This window comes from Vigna unguiculata, chromosome 9 (genome assembly GCF_037176805.1).
Source record: "Vigna unguiculata cultivar grain cowpea cultivar isolate G323 ecotype 2 chromosome 9, ASM3717680v1, whole genome shotgun sequence".
In the NCBI taxonomy this organism is placed as follows: domain Eukaryota; kingdom Viridiplantae; phylum Streptophyta; class Magnoliopsida; order Fabales; family Fabaceae; genus Vigna; species Vigna unguiculata.
The window spans coordinates 17759466-17779332 of record NC_140800.1 but is presented as its reverse complement, the minus strand read 5'-3'; the positions used below and the strand labels follow the sequence as shown (position 1 = coordinate 17779332).

At 33.0% G+C, this 19867-nt stretch overlaps 1 protein-coding gene across 3 annotated transcripts; it reads right to left on the bottom strand.

Moving 5' to 3' along the window:
• Positions 1-10764: 10764 nt before the first annotated feature.
• LOC114196327 (elongation factor 1-delta) lies at positions 10765-12892 on the bottom strand. Of its 3 annotated transcripts, none has more exons than XM_028086936.2 (8): positions 12755-12892; positions 12387-12495; positions 12170-12286; positions 11990-12077; positions 11746-11869; positions 11520-11633; positions 11085-11246; positions 10765-10959 (listed from the first exon to the last, which is right to left on the bottom strand). In XM_028086936.2, coding segments are annotated over exons 2-8 (693 nt in total). In that variant the 5' UTR covers positions 12473-12495; positions 12755-12892; the 3' UTR covers positions 10765-10957. The 3 variants fall into 3 exon arrangements, with proteins under 3 accessions (XP_027942737.1, XP_027942739.1, XP_027942738.1); XM_028086938.2 differs by having other exon boundaries at positions 12387-12492; positions 12755-12804; XM_028086937.2 differs by lacking the exon at positions 12755-12892 and adding an exon at positions 12590-12737.
• Positions 12893-19867: the final 6975 nt, after the last annotated feature.

Here is a 19867-nt window from a genome sequence, read left to right as displayed (position 1 = left end):
TTCAACTAAGTCAACTTTGGGAATCAAAAATAATAAACACAAATAAAAGGGATGAAGGATTAGTGAACTTCCTTTCTAAACATGCTTAGTCTTCTTAAGTATGTGCCTCCATCCTTGGTTGGGGTCAATCCTTCATCACCTTGTCAGGTTCACCTCCAAAAAATCAAATCATTTTCTCAATTACTTTTTCAAATATCTCTAAAGAACTACGTAACCCTGATTTCTTTTGAATGAGAATACGTAGGACCAAGCTCAATCCTTGTCGGATCCAAAAAAAACTAAAAAATATTTTTGTTTCTTTTTACTATTTTTTTGTCTTATTATTTTTGGGGAAAAATAACATTTTGAAAACCACATCGACTTTGCATTTTTAATTAAAGGTATCGCCTTTGGGCGAGTGTTGTAGGGTGCTAAAACCTTCCCTACGCGTAACTGACTCCCAGATCCAAAATCTAGTTTTTCGCAGACTTGTCTTATCTTTATGGTTTTCCATAATAACTATGGTGGCGATTCCAAATCTCTTTCAAACCCGTTTTCTTTTTTGGTTCGTCGTCCCGTCGTGATTCCGGTCGCGACATGCATAATTTCCCAGGATTTTAGCCAATTGATTTCATATTTTAATCTGTTGATTAATAGTGTATGAATATATTAACCTAGTGTTTTTTATTATTAATCAGTTGAAAGTGCATTGTCCTGCAACTTTTCCACTCTGATTTTGTGGTCTAATTGATTCAAAGAAAAGGGGTTTTAAGCTTTCGAAAAATTTTATATGGCCAATTCAACCCCTCCTCCCCCTTTCTTGGCTTAAACTACCATTTCATTGCTAACAATTGGTATCTAGAGCAAGGTTCTTGAAAGTTATTCAAGTTTGATATTAAATCCTTTTGAAATGGCTGAAAGCAAGCTTTCTTTTGCAAAAGGTGCTTCTATACATAGGCCACCTATGTTTAGTGGTATTAACTATCAGTTTTGGAAAATTAGAATAAAAATTTTAGGTCAAATGTATAGGGTTTTGGGCCTGTATTTGGGTTTTGATTTGGACTTTGAACCTAGTAGTTACTTGGGATAGCTTGGGGCTCAAACAACCCTAGATCGCATGGTCTAGCTCTCCAAGAGGTGTGTTAAGCCCATATAGGCATGAAAAGAATGTCCTTGCCATGTGTGTTTTGGCTCCATTTTTCAAATATTTGAGTTTGAACTTTTGCTAGGGTTTCTTGGCCTATAAATAATGGTATCTACTACATGTAATTCTAACTTTGAGAATAGTAAAGAAATGCTGCCAAAATTGAGTCATTCACTTGTCTTGAAGTTCTCTCTAGGGTAGTTTCCTCTTTTAAACTACCTTAGGTTTCCTTCCTTAGTAGTTGGTCTCACCTCTTTTTAAGAAATAACCTTAATCGAACCAAAACACAACCATTCTACTCACCATTTCAAGCTTTTGCATCCATGGATACATCATTCATCACGTAAAAGTTGATCAAGCTTGGAGGAAGACCATCACTTGAACATAAAACTTAATAACCCCAATTACAATAATAAAAGATGAAGTTGTGATGAAGAAAAAGAGATTTGTAGAAAGAAAATACCCTCTAAAGCCATTAATCACTAAGGACATTATACATTATTTTATAAACTATAAAAAAATAGTACATAATTTAAAATAAAAACAAAATACAGTTTTAGTCAATAGTTGGAAATAACATATTTAACCCTAAATAAAATCAATATTAGATACAAAATCTAAGCTAACAAATGACAACTTTTTACACGTGACAAAAACTTAACATATCACACCAAAATTCACCTAAATAATTTAAACAAAAAATATCATTAATAGAAATCAACAACACAAAACCTTCTCTTCTCTAAACCTAAACACATCACTCACACACAACCTTCTTCTCTACTACTCATTCAAGATCTCAAAAACTCTCTCTTCTCCCAACACAATGATTGGACAACAAATGGTGAAAAATACAAGATGGATAATGTAATGGTGTAATGATTTTTGGTGTAGAATTAAATGGTAAGATTTTTTCCGCATGTGATTTTCGCTTCACAACCATGTGTGTTTTTTTTTTTGTATGAACCTATTCAGCTTCTTCTTTCCTTTGGTTCATAGAATGTAATGGTGTAATGATTTCCAGTGCACATTGAAATGGTAAGATTTTTCCCACATGTGTTTTTCGCTTCACATCATTTTCACTTCATAGTCGTGTGTTTTTCTCTTTCTGCATGAAATGATTCACCTTCTTCTTTCCTTTAATCTTCATTTTTGGATTTTTCGGTGTTTCATTTTTTATTCGCAAAATGTAATGGTGTAATGATTTTCGGTGCACATTGTAAGACCCAGGAAAATTAATTAATTAAATAATTAATTAATTAATAAATGCGGGTAAAATGCGTCTTTATGATAATTATTGTCGTTTAATATGGTGTGGAAGAGTACTAGCTTAAATGGTTGAGAGTACTTGATTTGTGTGAAAGGACTTGGGTTCGAGTCTTATGTATGCCAATTATGTGTTGTTATTTTATTATTGCCTTTTTAATAATATGTATGAGTATGGGATTGATGATGTAAATTGTTTGGGTTAGAAGATATCATCAAATGTGATTTGACATAGTGGTTGTGCTTTGGCTTTAGGAGTGTAAGGTCATGGGTTCAAACCTTGGTGGGTAAAGCATAAGTTTTATTTGTTTTGCTAATTATTAGTTGTGGCATGAATGTGAAGGGATAAAGATTTATATAAATTCAATAATAGAAAATAATCAAAACCACACAAATCCAAACCAAGCATTTCATGAAGAAGGAAAGAAAAGCAGGAAAAAGTGAAATTTAGACCTTATTGTTTTCTCCTTTTTTTCTACAAAAAGGGCTTTGATAATTCATAAGCCTTTATGATAAAAGATAATTTGGGACAAATATATCTTTGTATATTTTATTTGATACTTTTAAGTAAATATCTTATTTATTTATATTAGTCAATATCGAAGGCTAATAATTGTCTAATCTTATTAAATATCGCAAGATCTTCTTAAATCTTTTTAAATTTCTACAACAAACAAATTTATCTTGAAAATATTGAATTATTTAGAACATAATTAGAGGATATTACATTATCAGAAAGAATATTACAATAATAGAAAAGCCCAAAACAAAGTGGGCTTAAGGAAATATATTAGAAGAGCTTAGGAACTCTAAGGCATGCCTAATTTCATTATATCTTTTTCTATTCTTATGTTATTTCTACATTCAATGGAATGCTAAGCTTCGATGGTTGATTATGCTATAATTTCTTAACTAGATTATGAGGTTAAAGTGAATAAATTTGTTTGTTCTTTTTTATTCTTGTTGTGATGTATTTTTTATCTATGTCTTTTATCTTTTAATAAAGTAAAAGTAATGATTTTTACACAGTAGCAAGTTAAGACGATGCTAAATATACATAACATAACAACCATAGAAACTATCATATGATTGAATAAGTTTTTTCCAATAATTGAGAAGTTACTTTGATTAGAAGTAATCAAGAAGTTATTTTGGTAATTAGTTCTTCACTGGATAAAGGAGGTAAAAGAATATAAATGACTAGGCATAGTAATATTTAATTGAGAAGTTACTTTTGTTGAATTTACTATGATTAATCTATATAGTTCTTGCTTTACATTGAGAAGTTACTTTGGTTAAAAGTGAGAATGTCAATAAATTAATTAAGAAGTTACATTGACTAATTTGAAATCTTAGACAACAAAATAAAAAAAGAATAATCTTTAGGAAATTAATGATGAATTCTATTTTTGAAAAAAGTAGTGGATTATTGTTTCCACTAGTTTTTTAAAATAGGATTAATCATTATTTTATATGTATTATGAGTGTCTATTATAAATTATTTTGTATAGACCAAGTTCTTACTTTGTCTCTAACAACAATGTTGTGAAATATCCTTTGCAAGTCATACAATCAATTAAAAAGACATTATAATATCAGGATGGAACATTAGCACAAACAAAATGTTCAAGAACAAACATCATTGTTCAACAATATAAACAAATTACAATAATTTGAAAATCTATGTGTAATATTTCTTGTACAACAAATTGTATGACATTAATGAATTATTTGAATTTATTTCAGCCTACACATAAAGAAGTTCTACAAACGAACTGTATTCAAAAGCTGAATTGCAAGTTAAAAACATTGTTAATTACACGACTTTACATTATTTGTATGCATTTTGTGGCACTATTGTAATAATTTTGTTATTATGATTAGAAATTGTCAATCATGGATAACCTCCCTTGGAATGTCAGTATTGTAAAATTGAAGTGTGGTATGAAGAAAGAGCTGAAAAATAAAAAACATTAAACCAAATACAATTCTCATAGTGTTGCCAAAAGAGAGAGGAGCTACTTACTATATTACAACAACCACCCAATTTGCTTGAAATTTTGTGTGAAATAGTGAAGATCATCGAAACAAAATATTAAAATCTACAAAACATTTTCATCTAAGTATTGGAAGTTTATAGTCGTAAGATGATCAAGTCCAAAGTTTGCACATTGTTAAATATAGGGTTAACTATGTTTTATGTCCTCAAACTATTAAGCATTTTTGGTTTTGGTTCCTCCTTCAAACTTTAATCTATTTTGGTCTCCCATCTTCAGAAACTTGTGGAATTGGTCCCCATTTTAGGACGCCATTAGTTTTTTTTTTTTTTTTTTGAGCTGGCAAACAAAGTTCCATGTCACCTGTTATTTTAAGGGTCAATTAAGCTACAATGAAACCTGGCAAAATTAAAGTTAATTACTTTATTTTACTCAGAAGCATCAAAGAGAGGATTTGAACCCTAACATTACGATTCGTGGATTGGAACGGGATTGGAACAGTGCTAAGGTGCTAAAGAGTGTGACTGAAGAGGAAGATTGCTTTGTGTTGGGGAAACTGAGGCAACAACATTCGTCTGGAGTCAGTGATGAAGAGTGGTAGCAAAGGTTTCAATTTTACGCAAAGGAAGATTGGTTCGAAAATATCGCAGAGTTGTGTCTCGTCTTCGGAAATAGCATCAAAATTATGTGGGTGTGGGGAAAGATTGTTGCTCCTAGAGGCAACTACTATGAAGAACAAGGGCAGATTGTTTTGGAGATGTAGAAATTGGGTTGTAAGTATAAAAAATTCCATCACTTTTGCTTGAGTTTGATGTACGGTAATGGTTTAATTTTTTTCTTTTGCAGTCCAATTCACACTGTAACTATTTTGAGTGGGTTAATGAAGAGGAATCTAAATTCGAAGGTAAAGAATCTGAAATTGAAGCTAACAGCAGAAAAATAGTAGAAGAAGATGAAGTTTGCTTGGATAGGGGAGAAAGTTATCTTGGAATTGACAAAGAAAAATGAGAAGTTGAAGAGGAAATTGCAAAAAGAGAGAAGATTAGGGAAATTCCTGCAATTTTTATTTCTTATGTCGTGGGCGTTTACAGTTGTATTTGTGGTTATGTTCTTGTTGAAGGTGAATTGTAATTAGGTTAGGTATGTAGTTGTGAGTTGTGGCAGTAAAGGTTTTTATGTTTTAGGGGTTGTTTTAGATAGGTAATGTATTCGTGGGAATTTGCTATTAATGAATGAATTGGTGTTCCATTTAACTTGGTTGAATTGGTGTTCCATTACCCTTGTGCTATTATCAATCTGTTGGCCATGTTTTTAACTGCACGCAGGCCATATTTTTTTCCTTTTGGTAGCTTTATTGACATATTGGTTTGTTTTAAATCTGGCTTATGTGAAGATTGCCATAAATCTGGCTTATGTGAAGATTGCTATAAATCTGACTAAGACATAAATGAGTTAATTCTTTACTAATTTGAAAATTTTGACAGTTTGAACCAAATAAATAATTAAGATGAAGTAATTATATAAAGTGGACCTTGAAACCATATGAATTAAATAACTGCTAAGTCATTACAAAAAGCATCATGGCTGCAATGTTTTAGTAGTGGTCCATGATCAAAATGAGGTCCATGCATCAAAAGTGGTGCCTAGAACAAAAGGTGGTCCACCACATGCCTACCCACCGCTATAGTGTTCCATTAGTAGGGGCCAATAATGCATACATGTACATAAAAAAAAATAACGTTTTCACTTAATCCAACAAACCAACTACAAAGTTACAATGAATCAAATCACGTGGGTTGTCCAGTGGGTGCAATGCTACTTGCTTGGGACCCTATAACTTGTGGAGTTGTGTTTCTTCTTCTTGTTATTGGTCGTTGGTTGCTGGTGCCAGCCAAGGATGAGGATCTCTCCCTCCTACGAGGCCTATGCCTTCTTGATTCTGCATAATTGTTACATCCAACTTCAGTTGCTGCTGGTGCAGGGGTGTTCCTCTGTGTGTTACTCTATAAAATGAGTATTCAAATTATTTTGAATATTGTATACCAAAATAAAGACAGAAAATTGAATTAAATGTTACCTTTCTGGTTGTTATGGTTGTGTTTCTCTTTCTGCAGGTCCTGATATTATGCCCAAACTGATTACATCTTGTACATTTCATGGCAATATTTTTCTTAGTTATCTTTGAATGACTAACATGTTCATCTGCTTCCCTCCTACGTAATTTCTTGGGTCGTCCTAGTGGTCTTTTGTAGATAGGTCATAGCAGCTCTGGGAAATCACTTTTAGGCCACATTTTTTGTCCATTTATGGGGGTTATTTTAGGTCCATAACAAGCCAGATATGCATTTTTCTTGTAATAGGGATGAACATAATCTTTAGGATTTTCTATCTTGTCGTGAATTGCAGCCATTGCATGCCTACATAGAATGCCCACCAAATCCCATAAATAACTACTACAACTATGTTCAGTTAGGTCGACAACAAATTTTTCCATGGTGAACCTATGAGTCACTTCAATCTTTGCCCCCTTGCCCAGACTGGAACCCAATTTGCACTTTTTTCAATTTCCTTATCTAGTCTTTTTTGAGGTTTAGGCATCACGTTTGCAGTATATAAACTACATTTGTCTTAGGGATGCAAACCTACCCATGATGTATGATCTAATCCACTCTATCATAGTTATGATAGGTTTATCTCTAGCAATCAGAATTGAACTATTGAAGGACTCAAATAAATTATTCATCAACACATCACACCTAGGATACATACAAAATTCATGTTTACACCAAGATTTCCTAGGTATTTGAAGTAACCAGTTATAAGCATCAAGATTAATTTTCTATAACTCCTCCACCAAATTTCAGTTCATAATTGTTGTAAAGGTGTCTCAAACAGAACCTATGCTTCACTCCTTCCAATATCTCATCGAAAATTGTCATTAGTCCCTGCAAACAGTACAATAATATTGTTATCATTTCAATTACGATGTATGAAACAACAAAATTAAAACTGCTTATGATTAGGTTTACCTTCTGTTGATCCGAAATGAAAACCCAACGATTAGATTGGATGTCCCCAATATCTTCTAGTAATAATGATTGAAACCATCTCAAGGTTTCTTTGCATTCATTTTCCACCACTGCAAAGGCTAATGAAAAGTACTGATCATTTGGGTCTCTACCAACTGCAACCAGTAATTGACCACCATAGCTTGTCTTTAAATGAGACAACCATCTACACCAATGAAAGGTCTACATCCAGCCAAGAACCCCTGCTTGCAGCCATCTAAACACATGTAAAAAGACCCAAATCTTGGTTGCAAAGTGGGAGTGGGTTGGTTAATTTTGATCTTAAAGGTTCCAGCCTTTACTCTTAATAACTCAGCCACATAATCATAAAGCAGAGCATATTGTCGTTGACCATCTCCCACCATGCAGTCCATTGCAATCTCCTTAGCTCTGGTAGCTCTCCAAGGTGTTACCCCAACACTGTAATTCTTTCTAACTTCATGAATTATTTGGTTTACAGTCATGCTCCCCACATCTAAAAATTTGTCCAATAAAACTTATGCAATCCAATCTTTATTTGCATTCTTGTTGAACATAACCCTCACACATCTATGACTACCAACAAGTGTCTTCACTCTAAAGGTTTGGCTACCACCAACCTTGCTCACCATTATGAGATAGCCACACTTCTTTTTACAAACAGCCCTTACTCTTTTATCATCATTCTGCACAAATTTAATCTCCTTCCCATTCAATACACTATGCTCCATAAGGGCATGCTTGAAATCCTTCAAGGAACAGAATTCCATCCCTAATCTGAATTTGAAGCTCTTGTTCATATCTTCAGCATTATACTTCACAAATTTTGGCACTTTATCACTAACACCTTCATCAGTATCAACATCAGAGCACACTTGCTCACTATCATATTCTTCATTGATTTCATGTTGTCCAACGCAATCATTAGTCACAAATGACCCTTCACCAACATTTCTCTTTTTCCTAACTGAACTGGACTTTGCTTTCAATTTATTCCACCTCTCTAATACCTGCTGAAAATTTTTACGTTGCACATTATCCGTGCCAAACCCATCATCATCATCAGCAACCCTTTCTTCTTCACTCTCATCAAGTCTATCTAGAACATCTTCTTCCCTCACATCTTCTTCCCTCACATCTTCTTCCCTCACTTCTTCTCCCCTCACCTCTTCTCCCCTAACCTCTTCTTCCCTCACCTCTTCTCCCCTCACTTCTTCTCCCCTAACATTTTATTCCCTCACCTTTTCTCCTCTCACCTCTTCTCCCCTAACCTCTTCTTCTCTAACATCTTCCATAACCTCTTGTTCCCTAACCTCTTCTTCCCCCATTACCACTTCATCAGCAACCACTTGGTCAACAACTACTTCCTCGACAACCTCTTACTGTAGAACTTGTTCTTGTCTCGCCTCTTTGCCCACTCCTTCAATACACTTAATTATTTCTGGCATACTAGGAAGATGCTCCACGTACACTTCAACTTCTTCTTCATTATCATTTGCATACTTAGCTAGGTTCAATGCTTCCCTATCATTACTCAGTAGCCTTAGATTGTTGTATACGCTTTCGGATGAACCCTTCCACCAAAGTCTAAGTTCACCACCATACTTGAATTCTTTGATTATCCCCAATGCTTCGGCATACGACCAACGATCAGGATCAATGCATTTAACAACATGTATTTCTCCACCAACATACTTCACTCCCCTCTTCTTTTCAAACCTTCCCATATGATATACAAAACGAGATCAAAACCCATCTCGAACCCTACATTGCAAAGCAACAGAAAAATCACTTCGATGCAAACCTAATGGAACTACACATAGGAAAGCAAAAATGAAACCAAAAAATAACCACTTACCTTCGTCGAAGAACTTCGTGACACGAACCCACCAATTTGTCTTCGAGCTGGAAACCAAAACCCCCAATTTTTCTTTCAATCAGAACCCTATTCCAATTCGCAATCCCACTTTAAAGCTCCTCTTCGAAAATAACAGTCGCACTACCACTATCATGCAAGGCAAGGTGGGGAAGGGTTTATTCGAATTCTTTTCTACGCTTTCTAATTAACAAAACCAAAGCTTCACACTCCAGTTTCATTTTCGTCTTCCACATTTGCACTATAGTTGAAATCTCTCTTAAAGATAACGTGTGACGTGGAACTCCGTCTACCAGTTCAGAAAAAAACTAACGGCATGCTAAAATGGGGACCAATTCCACGATTTTCAGAAGATGGGAGACTAAAATAAATTAAAGTTTGAAGGAGGGACTAAAACTAAAAACGCTCAATAATTTGAAGATGTAAAACATAGTTAACCCTTAAATATATGATACCAAAAATGAGATCAATGGTAAAAAGAAGAATTTTAGTTATAATCTATTTTATTTTTCTTAAAATATATGTTACTTTTCCAATGTTTTAACTTCAATGTTAAATATCTTTTTAAGTCTAATTCTGAAGAATCTATAATAGACAATTCATTGATTTATGTTACTCTTCCAATATTTTAACATTCATGGTTAAATATCTTTTAAGTCTAATTCTCAAGAATGCATGATAGACAAATCATTGATTGCTGATTTCATAAAAGTATTACCGAATATTAAGTTCTTACGATGTTCTTGATAAAAATCATTTAAGATTTATCAAATGAGAATATGAAATCAAATTTCACACTACAATAAGAGATCAATACAAAAAAGAATAAGAATTCGTATCTTATTTGAGAGAGTTTATTGCCTTTAATGATTAATTTAATGATTTAATTTATAAAATAGAATAAATTAATTAAAATTTAACTAAATATTTAAAAAATTATACTTATAATAAAAATTATATTTTAAAAAATAGAAAAACTAGTATTACACAAAGGGCAAAACAATAGGAATGGAGATTCGATCTAACAATGGCTTGCCGTATTTCAAGCTTCCTTTTCCTAAATTACTTTCTTCCCCCAATTGCGTAGTTTAAATAAATCGACCACTGTTTCTGTGCAGATGGCAAAGTTTAATTAGGTAAATTAACCGGAGAAGGAAACAATTTCATTTCTAGGATTAGTTTTCATCAATTACATACCTTTTTTATATGTGCCACTATCAGTATTTTACATGCGGGATTAAACTATCAAGTAGCTTCTTTGAAGTTTAAAAATGATATATATATATATATATATATATATATATATATATATATATATATTCCGACGATTTAAACAGATATAAACCGTTTTGCAGTTTCTAGTGTATTTTCTCAAGAATATACTTGCTCAAATCAACAAAACAAACACGACCATCTACAACCAAAATTTGAAAATAAATAACACAACACACATCATAGACTAAAAGCCTAAATTTATTACTCTCCAAATAATCCGACGGCATCACACAAATAGACTAATGTATAAAAAAAGTAATAAGCAGGCTTCTAAAAACAAAAATTCTCACATGAGAGCTTTCTCTAGAACATAATTTCTAAATAGCGCAATCCCACTCGTTGCCATAATTTTCAAGTCCCACGATTGTAGATTTTCTGTAACAAAGGTTGCCAAATTGCATTAGAACAAGCAGCAAAACCATAAACAATGTGCATAACAGAATACAAAACCATTAGGGAATTACCAAGGAGAAAAAAAAAACCACTTAAAAAATACTTACAAATTTTATTGAAGGCCACAATGTCACAACTCTGGACATATTCATTGATGGGCTCAACTGTGAGATGTTCCTCAATAAGAGTGTCGACAGAAACTAGGTCATCCACGATAGTAAGCATAACTTGCAGTTTCTTGATGCCGTACCCAACAGGAACAAGTTTGGCTAAGACACAAACAACTGATATCAGAATCGCAAAAGAGGAGCAGACATGATAAGCAGAAAATAACAGTAGAAATGCAAACATAATGGAAAGAAAAAGTATGAACTCTCTCTAAATCAAAGACTGGAGAACACAACATTTACAAATACAGGAAATTGAATGATATAATTCAACTATTTTAGGAAGTACATCAGAATGAAAACAGTTAAGAAAGTTCAAAATATGTACAAAATATCAAAAACCAAACCCAAAATATATAAATAAAAATGACATACATGCACCCCAAAGCAACCCTTCCATGCTAACAGATCTCACTGCTTCCTCGAGCTTCTTCATGTCGGTTTCATCATCCCATGGTTTCACATCCAACAGAACAGATGACTTCCCAGCTGAAAAATGGAGTCAGCCGAAATCAATGCCCGCCGCACAAAGTGCTATAAACAGGGTTGGGAGCACCATAAAGTTCAAAGATAACAGGTAAATGATAATAGTGAAGCTTACATTCTTTCTTTTTTCCAGATGCCTTCACTGCAGCTGCTCGTTCCTCCGCTGCCTTCTTCTCTTCCTCTGTCTCTTCACCAAACAAATCCACATCATCATCATCGTCATCCTCAGCAGCAGCAGCCTGAAAAACAACGTACATTCAGTGAAACGTCAATAAAACATTGTAGTTAAACCACACAATGCAAAAAGGAAATGAAACCAACACCGCAATTGAAATATCTATCATTAGAAAGATACTTGCCTTTGTATCAGCAGCTGGGGGAGTTGCAACAGGCTCAGCAACAAAAGATCCCTTAACAGTGACGCCAGATCCCTCACCAGAAACACCACTGTAAACACAAAATTGGCACAAAAATGTATCATCTTGCGTGCCAAGTATTACACATATAATTGGCGAGCAAGTCAAGGGAAGCAAACTTACGAGATTCTCAACAAAGCATCAATGTGCTTGAACCACCTAGACACATTGACATACTCAGCTGATGGAGCAGTTGGCAAAGCTGCATAGACAGTAAGATCATCCTTTGAAGCTTGGTACCTATAGAACACGTGAAGTGGGACAATACACAAGAAAGAAAGATCAGAAAAAAAAAATAAAGAAAAAATACAAACGAAGATGGACGAAGGCAGTGACATACCCGGTGATGTAACTGCGTGAGAGAAGGTACTCATCAAGCTTCTTCAACCCAGAGGCAGAGCTAAGATCATAGAATGTGACTGCCATGCTTGTTATGTGCGTCAATTCTTCTACAAAATATGCAAAACATGAATTGCAATATCAGCAATACGAATTTCAAAAAAATAAAAAGAAAAATCAGATCTTCGACTGAAATCCATTTACAGAATGCTTCAAACTGCGAAGTGAACTAAAAAGGCATTAAACCCCTAAAACTGTAATTCCACCAAGAGAATTTGGAAATTCAGAGAGAAAGGTGTAGCAATTAAGGTAGGTTTTGGGAACACAAATTCCAGAGGAAAAAATCATGGATCGAAGGAGACTTCTTACCAGTGCGAGAAAGGCAAACAAAAGGCAGCACACGAGACAGGCACAGTGAGTGTGAAAGAGAAAGATAATCCCGTTTTAGTTGCTTCAAACTGAAACCCTAACCCGAATTTGCAATTGGGGCATGGGCCATCATCAAACTGGGTTACTTGCCATTTTATATTCAAATGGACTTTGTTATTGTCACCTTTTTTTTCCTAAGTTTACTTATTTGGTCCTAATATTAGTTTCAATTATTCAATTAGGTTTTTTAATTTTTATTTGATTCAGTTAAGTTCTTGCTTTTGCAAAAATATCTAACTAAATGATTAATGATAGAGTGAAAAAGACTACATAAGTGGTAGGTGTGTATAACGTGACGATGTAATTCTTTTTCTAACTTTGATTTACCATGCAAGAGTTCGGAGCAAAACTTTGATTTACATGCCCTTGTTTCTTCTTCACCTCACCCTCAATATTTATTTTCTTCTTCTCCTCTAACAGGAAGGGAGAGCATACATAAGAGGCCTCCATTTTTCTCATTCTCTTTTTACTTCTTCTGCAAAACCACATATAGGCCACTAACACAACAAAAAAGCATTCTTCTCCTCCAAAAACCACAACAGAAATAGAGCCTTTCTTCTCCCTATTCCTCCATTCTTCTTTTCTTCTTCACCCATCGTTTTCCTTTAAATTTCCTTATTTTCCTCCCCAATCCAATACACACCATTGAGCCCTAAATTGAGTGGCCTTATCAATGGGAGATAATCCCCTTCATAAAGCCAGTTTGAGCTTGCCACAATTGACATGGTAGAAGTAGTGGTTCCAATGATGAGAACCTAAGTAGGTTCTCGCTCGTTTGCTGCCACCAACGGCATATAGCAAAGACTCATTTTCACTTTTAGCAAGTATGTTGTTTAACGGTGAAGAAAACTCAAGGAAGATTCTCAATGGACATTAAGATAACCCAAGGGTTATCTAAATGTAAAGGATCACTTCAAGGAGCTAAAGAGAGTAAGAGGATTCAATTAAAGGAAACCAAAACAAGAATGGAAATGGAAGCATAATAGCCAAATAGAAACAAGCATTAACAAACCAAAAGAGAAGAAAGATAAATTAAAAGTTGGGAGACTAGAATGGTGGAGGGGATAGTGATGCTAGCACGCCACTTGAGATGGCACAAGGCTCACCATACTCAAGATTAGTGGTGTATGCTACCACTTAAGCTCTAAGCTCATGATAAGACAAAGAAAATAAACACTCTCAAAATAGCACTATCACAAATGGTTAAATATAGTGTATAAACTCCAAATATTTTTCAACTTGTTTTACAAGTCTATAAGAGCCCCTTTTATAACTGATGGAAGGGATCTCTTTGCAAAAACACAATAGTTTTCATCTATGTAATTGTTCATAAAATATTACAAAAATATGTATCTTGTATGATATTATGGGTTTTATATCAAAATAAAATATTATCTATATTTTGAATATCTCCTAAAGATATTGATGTAAATTGTCCACAAGTCAATCTTCAAATAGATGCCTCGATAATTTCCTGAATAGCTCTCATTGAGCATGTTCCTCTTCTACTCGTACAACATGTACACATGAAAGAAAAATATGAAAGGAGTGAGGTCTTTATAAGCCTTAAATATCAATCTTTATAAACTCAAAAAATAATACAAACATTGGGGGCCTAGAATTGGACCTACAACCACACGACTCAATTTCATTTTATTAGACATATGAATTCATATTTCACTTTTGATGATCCACTATGAACATTAAAAGTTACTTTAGGAAGTAATTAGGTAGTTGAGTATTTCTCATAAAAACATTGGTACAATCATAATTATTTCGTTCTTAAGAGTATTAACCATTTATCGGTCTATAAAAGAGATATATACCCACTACTTAACCTTGACAATGCCGAGCAGATATCGGATAGTTCCAAGTTTGACCTATGAATATCCTATTCTAGGGCGCTAATATCAACTATCCAAATATTCACATACTTGGTAAAACTTCCTTACACTCGACCATGGTCCCTGCCTTTCATTTGTAGTGTACCAAATTGTGACTTCTCTAATACAAACACTTTGACATTGGTTTGATCTTAACTCATTGAAATCAGACTTAAGACTCTTTCTTAACTGACATACTCTTGGACATATTCAAAGATCATAAAATGCGATGACTATCAAGTTAAGTCATTCTTGACAAATTATATATACACAATACATAAAAAAATATAAAATAATAAAAGATATATGTAACTTTCTTTTATCCAAGTTCACTCAATAAAAAATATTTACTTTTACTTTTTTTTATATTTTATGAATTATAAAATAATGATAAAATAAAATAAGAATAAAAGAAATTTAAATAAATAACTATATACAAATTAGAATGTTATAAACAAATATGATAAAAAAAATTATAAATTAATATAAGGAAACCGTGCAAACCTGGAGGTAAATTAAATGAAATGAATAAATAGATGAGTACATAAATGAAGATAAATTACTAAGTAACTAAACAAAACTAGTGTGTATTTGGAAATAAAATAAATAAATAGGACAAGTGCATACTGAATATAAATTAAATAAAATAAATAAGTAGGATCAATGCGTAAATAGAGATAAATTAAGAGAAATAGGGTTAAAATACACATTTGATCCTTATTTTCATTTAGTTTTGTCATTTTAGTCCTAATATTGTTTTTTTGTTCAATAATATATAATTTAAAATAAATAAAAAATTAATATAATACACATGAGTTTATCAAGACTAACATAAAAAGAGTTTAACCTCACTCTCCCCTTATCTTAATTGTTGAAAGGGCTCACTAGCAATATTTTTAGAGAAGTAAGATTTCTTCTGATCTTTTGCTTCAAGCTCTCTCTTTCTCTCTCTCTCTCTCTCTCTCTCTCTCTCTCTCTTATTTCTTAAATAACTTAATTCTATTTTAGCTTCTTTAATACTTCATTAATTTATAGGCCAAATTACAATGCATTTTGAATTCCAAATCATGATTGGATGTAATAGTATTTGAACGCTCTTATGTTGATGTTGGATGTAATTGATTATAATTCTATGTACTACTACATCTTTAATTATTATGTATGACTTTATTCCATGTTTGTTGTTTGACTTGTGTTAGTTGTTTAGATAAATTGACAACTCATCTTATTTCACTAGTTTGGATTGAGTTGGAAAAATAGTCTCAAACGGGTCCAATCAAATAAGTTCATTCTTGCTAGAAGCTTGTATATGATCTAAATGGTGGACTGGTTATAAAGTCATGCACTTAAGGCAAGGATTCATTCAACCAACAGTAGAGGAATTGCACTAGGACTAAATTTTTTAGGTTATAAGTTGCAAGAATGGGCCTGGGTCTACTTTAAAATACTTCCAAGACATTGAATAAATGACATACTAAGTATAAAAGATAAGTGACAGTACATTAGAAAAATAGGAGATAATCCAACTTCAACACATATTTATCACTATATTTTCCAAAACTTAGTTAAAACTTATTTTTATGATCAACATAACTTTTACAAACACTTTTCCATTCAATCTAGAAGTAAAAACTAGACAATCTTGACAAATCTATATGGATACGACACTTGTTTGATACTACTACACACCAGTATATTTGCTAGAATTAGTTACTACTCTAGCGCCGCATCAGAGGTGCAGTAATGAATGATAAGTCCATGACTCCTTTTGAGAGCATAAATGACAATCCTAGAAGGATTACTAGGAGCATGACAAGAATGGAGACCTTGACTTCACCTTTGAATTTATTGAGCATTAGTTTATGATGACTTTATTTGTGTTTACTTTATTTGTGTGTGTGTGTGGATTTTGTAGGCTTTGCTTATTGCACCTTGTATGAAGGTGTGCACCCTTTTGGAGAGAAGAAGAGGAGTGGGCTTGGGACAAGAGCATGGGATGACCAAAGGGAGCTAGAGGAGATAAGGTTAACCTTCTAGAAAGGTCAAGGTGCATTGGAGAGTGTTAGAGAGCAAGCTTGCACCTTAGGTCATGCCTTTCATACATGGGCACTCACTCTCATGATAACCTGCCTTCTAAAATCCATCTTTATGTAATATCTAAGAGGTCCCTCCCATTTGTAAAATGGTTTAATATTTAAGTATTGAATACACATATTTGACCACCTTTATGACTTGAGCTCTCTTTTGAGTGTCTTTTTCTTAGTCTCATCTTGAGTTTTTAGTCTCAAGTGGCAACATCACCACTTATCTTGGGTGCTTTGTACCCCAAGTTTTGTGATTCCTTTTTTTTTCATCTTTTCCTTCATTCTATTTTATGTTCATGTTCATAGCTAGCTTTATGTTTCACGCCCTCTATCTTTCTTTTACTCACTATTGTAGGAAAGGGTTTGGGCACCGATTATTTTAGACATTGTATTTTGATTCCACAACTGAAGCATATGAAGGCAAAGTAAAAAATGGGGGACTTTTAGCTTCAGTTTCGAACATAAGCTAAAACTTCCATATTAGGTTTCAGTTATGGAAGAAACTGAAGCATAAAACAATCATAAAATAATGGAATATAAAAATAATGCAAAGTGTTTGATTCAATTAAATTGTTAACATTTCCCAATCAATTGTAATACAAACACAAAAATAACGATTGGTATCCATTGCATAACATGGTAACTACACTCATATGAGTCAGTTTGTTTAGAACACTACAATATATCAACCCAATTATAAATAATTGAGGAAAAAAATGAATCAAACAACTATATATATGGACCAAAATAACGAACCATGCAAGTTTTTTTTTTCTTAGTGGTTGATCTCCCTAACAACATGCTATGTCGAGCAAATGAACTATGAAAAAGGGAATGTTTTAGGATACACTTATATAACAAAGAAATTTCATAATATTGAGGTTCTTATCAATCTATTACTTGTTTTAGATGCTTGGGGGAGACTTGTGCAAGGAGGAAAACCATACAACAATGCTCTCTTTGAGGGAAACTACAACCAACTGTTAATAACATCTGAACTGAAAATGTAATCATTGTTATACCTTATAATGATGGAATATAATTATAATACAACAAACTACACCGACGAAGAAATATAAGAGATTAATTATATTTGCTTCCCCCGTTCAAAACATTTGGTGACATATGCTTGGGTGTCGTCAAACTTATTTCCTTCATCAATGAGTTGGGTCTATGAACTCATATACATCACTCAACTCCATATTCTTACTAACACCAAATATACACATGAACACAAAACATTTATTTAATATAAGTAACAAGATAAATCAATTAACTATAAAGAATGGTTCAAAATTTATTTTTAAGATTTTTTGTAATTATTTTTAGGATTTGTTGTAAAGTGTTTTTGGGCTTGGACAAAAATATTAGGTTGAAGATAGGAGTGCCACATGTATGCCACATCATTTGTGCCATTTCAGCTCTATTTCCATGTCAGTATTTAAGCCAGAATGACAATTTTGTAATTTTGCAGCCCATAGTGATAATTTTGTAATTAAGGAAATGTTTGTGTGAGGTGACTACAAGTTTTCTGAGGGTTTTAGGACCATAACCCTTCTCCTTCACATTATCTTCTATTTTTCACGTTTTCGAAGTCTCCCTTGGAGAGCCATTGAAGGAACCACCACTTGTTCACGTTTTTCTTCATTTTGGACAACACCTAGCTTAAAGTTTGATATTTTGGTTTTATTATTCTCGTTTTTTACTTAGTTTCTCACTTTCAATGGAGCATTTCCATTAGGCGTTGCTTTGTTAGTTCATTTATATGGCTTGTTAATTTATGTGTATTCACTTCTTGAAGATAATGCAATGAAGCTTTGAGGTTTTCATTTCAGTAATTGCTATTTTTTTCTGTGTTATCTTCATCATTAAATTTGCGTTTTGATGATAGGCTTCTTATGTTTATGCTTAATAATCATATTGGGTGTATGTGTTCTGGTTTGGGTTGTGTTCATGCTTAATGAATGTAGTCTAACTATCACAAATTCTCGAATGTATGCACTACTTAATTGCATGATGAAATTAGTTGTAATCTTCGCTTAGTGGCTTATGTTCGAGTGGATTAAGATTGGAACAAAATGAATTATTTTTGTGACATGTGATAAGTGGATTGTATTTGATTCAGGAAGTCAATGCATTTTTATATACTGAGTTTTTAAATCTAAAGTGTTTTGTTAATTTGCCAAACCCCTATTTTCTTGTCTTGTGTTTGGACTGTAACCTTTGATTGAGAATATTAGCCATTGGGAGACGACCTTGAGTTAGCTCTTGAGTACGATATTTAAAGTGTTTATTTATTTGGGTACGACCTCAATCATTGGTCATATGTATATTCCTTCATTGTGATATTCCCGAATTGCATGTACATCGTCAACTAAGAGGTCTTCATCAAAATTTATCATTGTTTTAAATGGATGAGTGTCATCAATATGAAGATTACAAATATTCTTATCATTAACATCCATTTGTTTTTTGCCATTAAAAGTGACATAGCAATGTTCAAACATAGCATCTTTTACATGAAAAAAACTTGATATACTTGTTTTGCATTGATAAATGGCTCGTCTCGATTACCCACCTTCCGAAAATCAACTATAGTCATACATGATTCATCCATGTTGACACCACTCTTATTGTTAACCTACTTACATTTGAACATTAGAGTGGTAAACACAGTACAATTGTCAACACCCAATTTCGTCCGGATGAATAAATTTATTTTCAAAAAAAAAGGTTTTTAGTTAATGGAAAATAAAAAAAATGTCAAACCAAATTTTCTTCATACATTTTCAAACTTTAGATTTAGAAAAAAAAAGAAAAAAGATAGATGAAAAAAAAAGAAGGGAAAATAGAAAGAAGAGCCAATTTGTTATTGATTATCACACTCATTTTCATGAGCCCAACAACTCAAATATTTTATACCCTTTTGTTCCTGATAGAGAAATTAATGATATGATTCTAATAATTAAAAGCAATATTTCTTCATATAATTAGAATCAATATTACTCATTAGGATTGATTTTTGTGCTCTGATTTGTTAACGATTAGAATCAATATTACTGATCTTGATTGATTTTGTGCTCTTA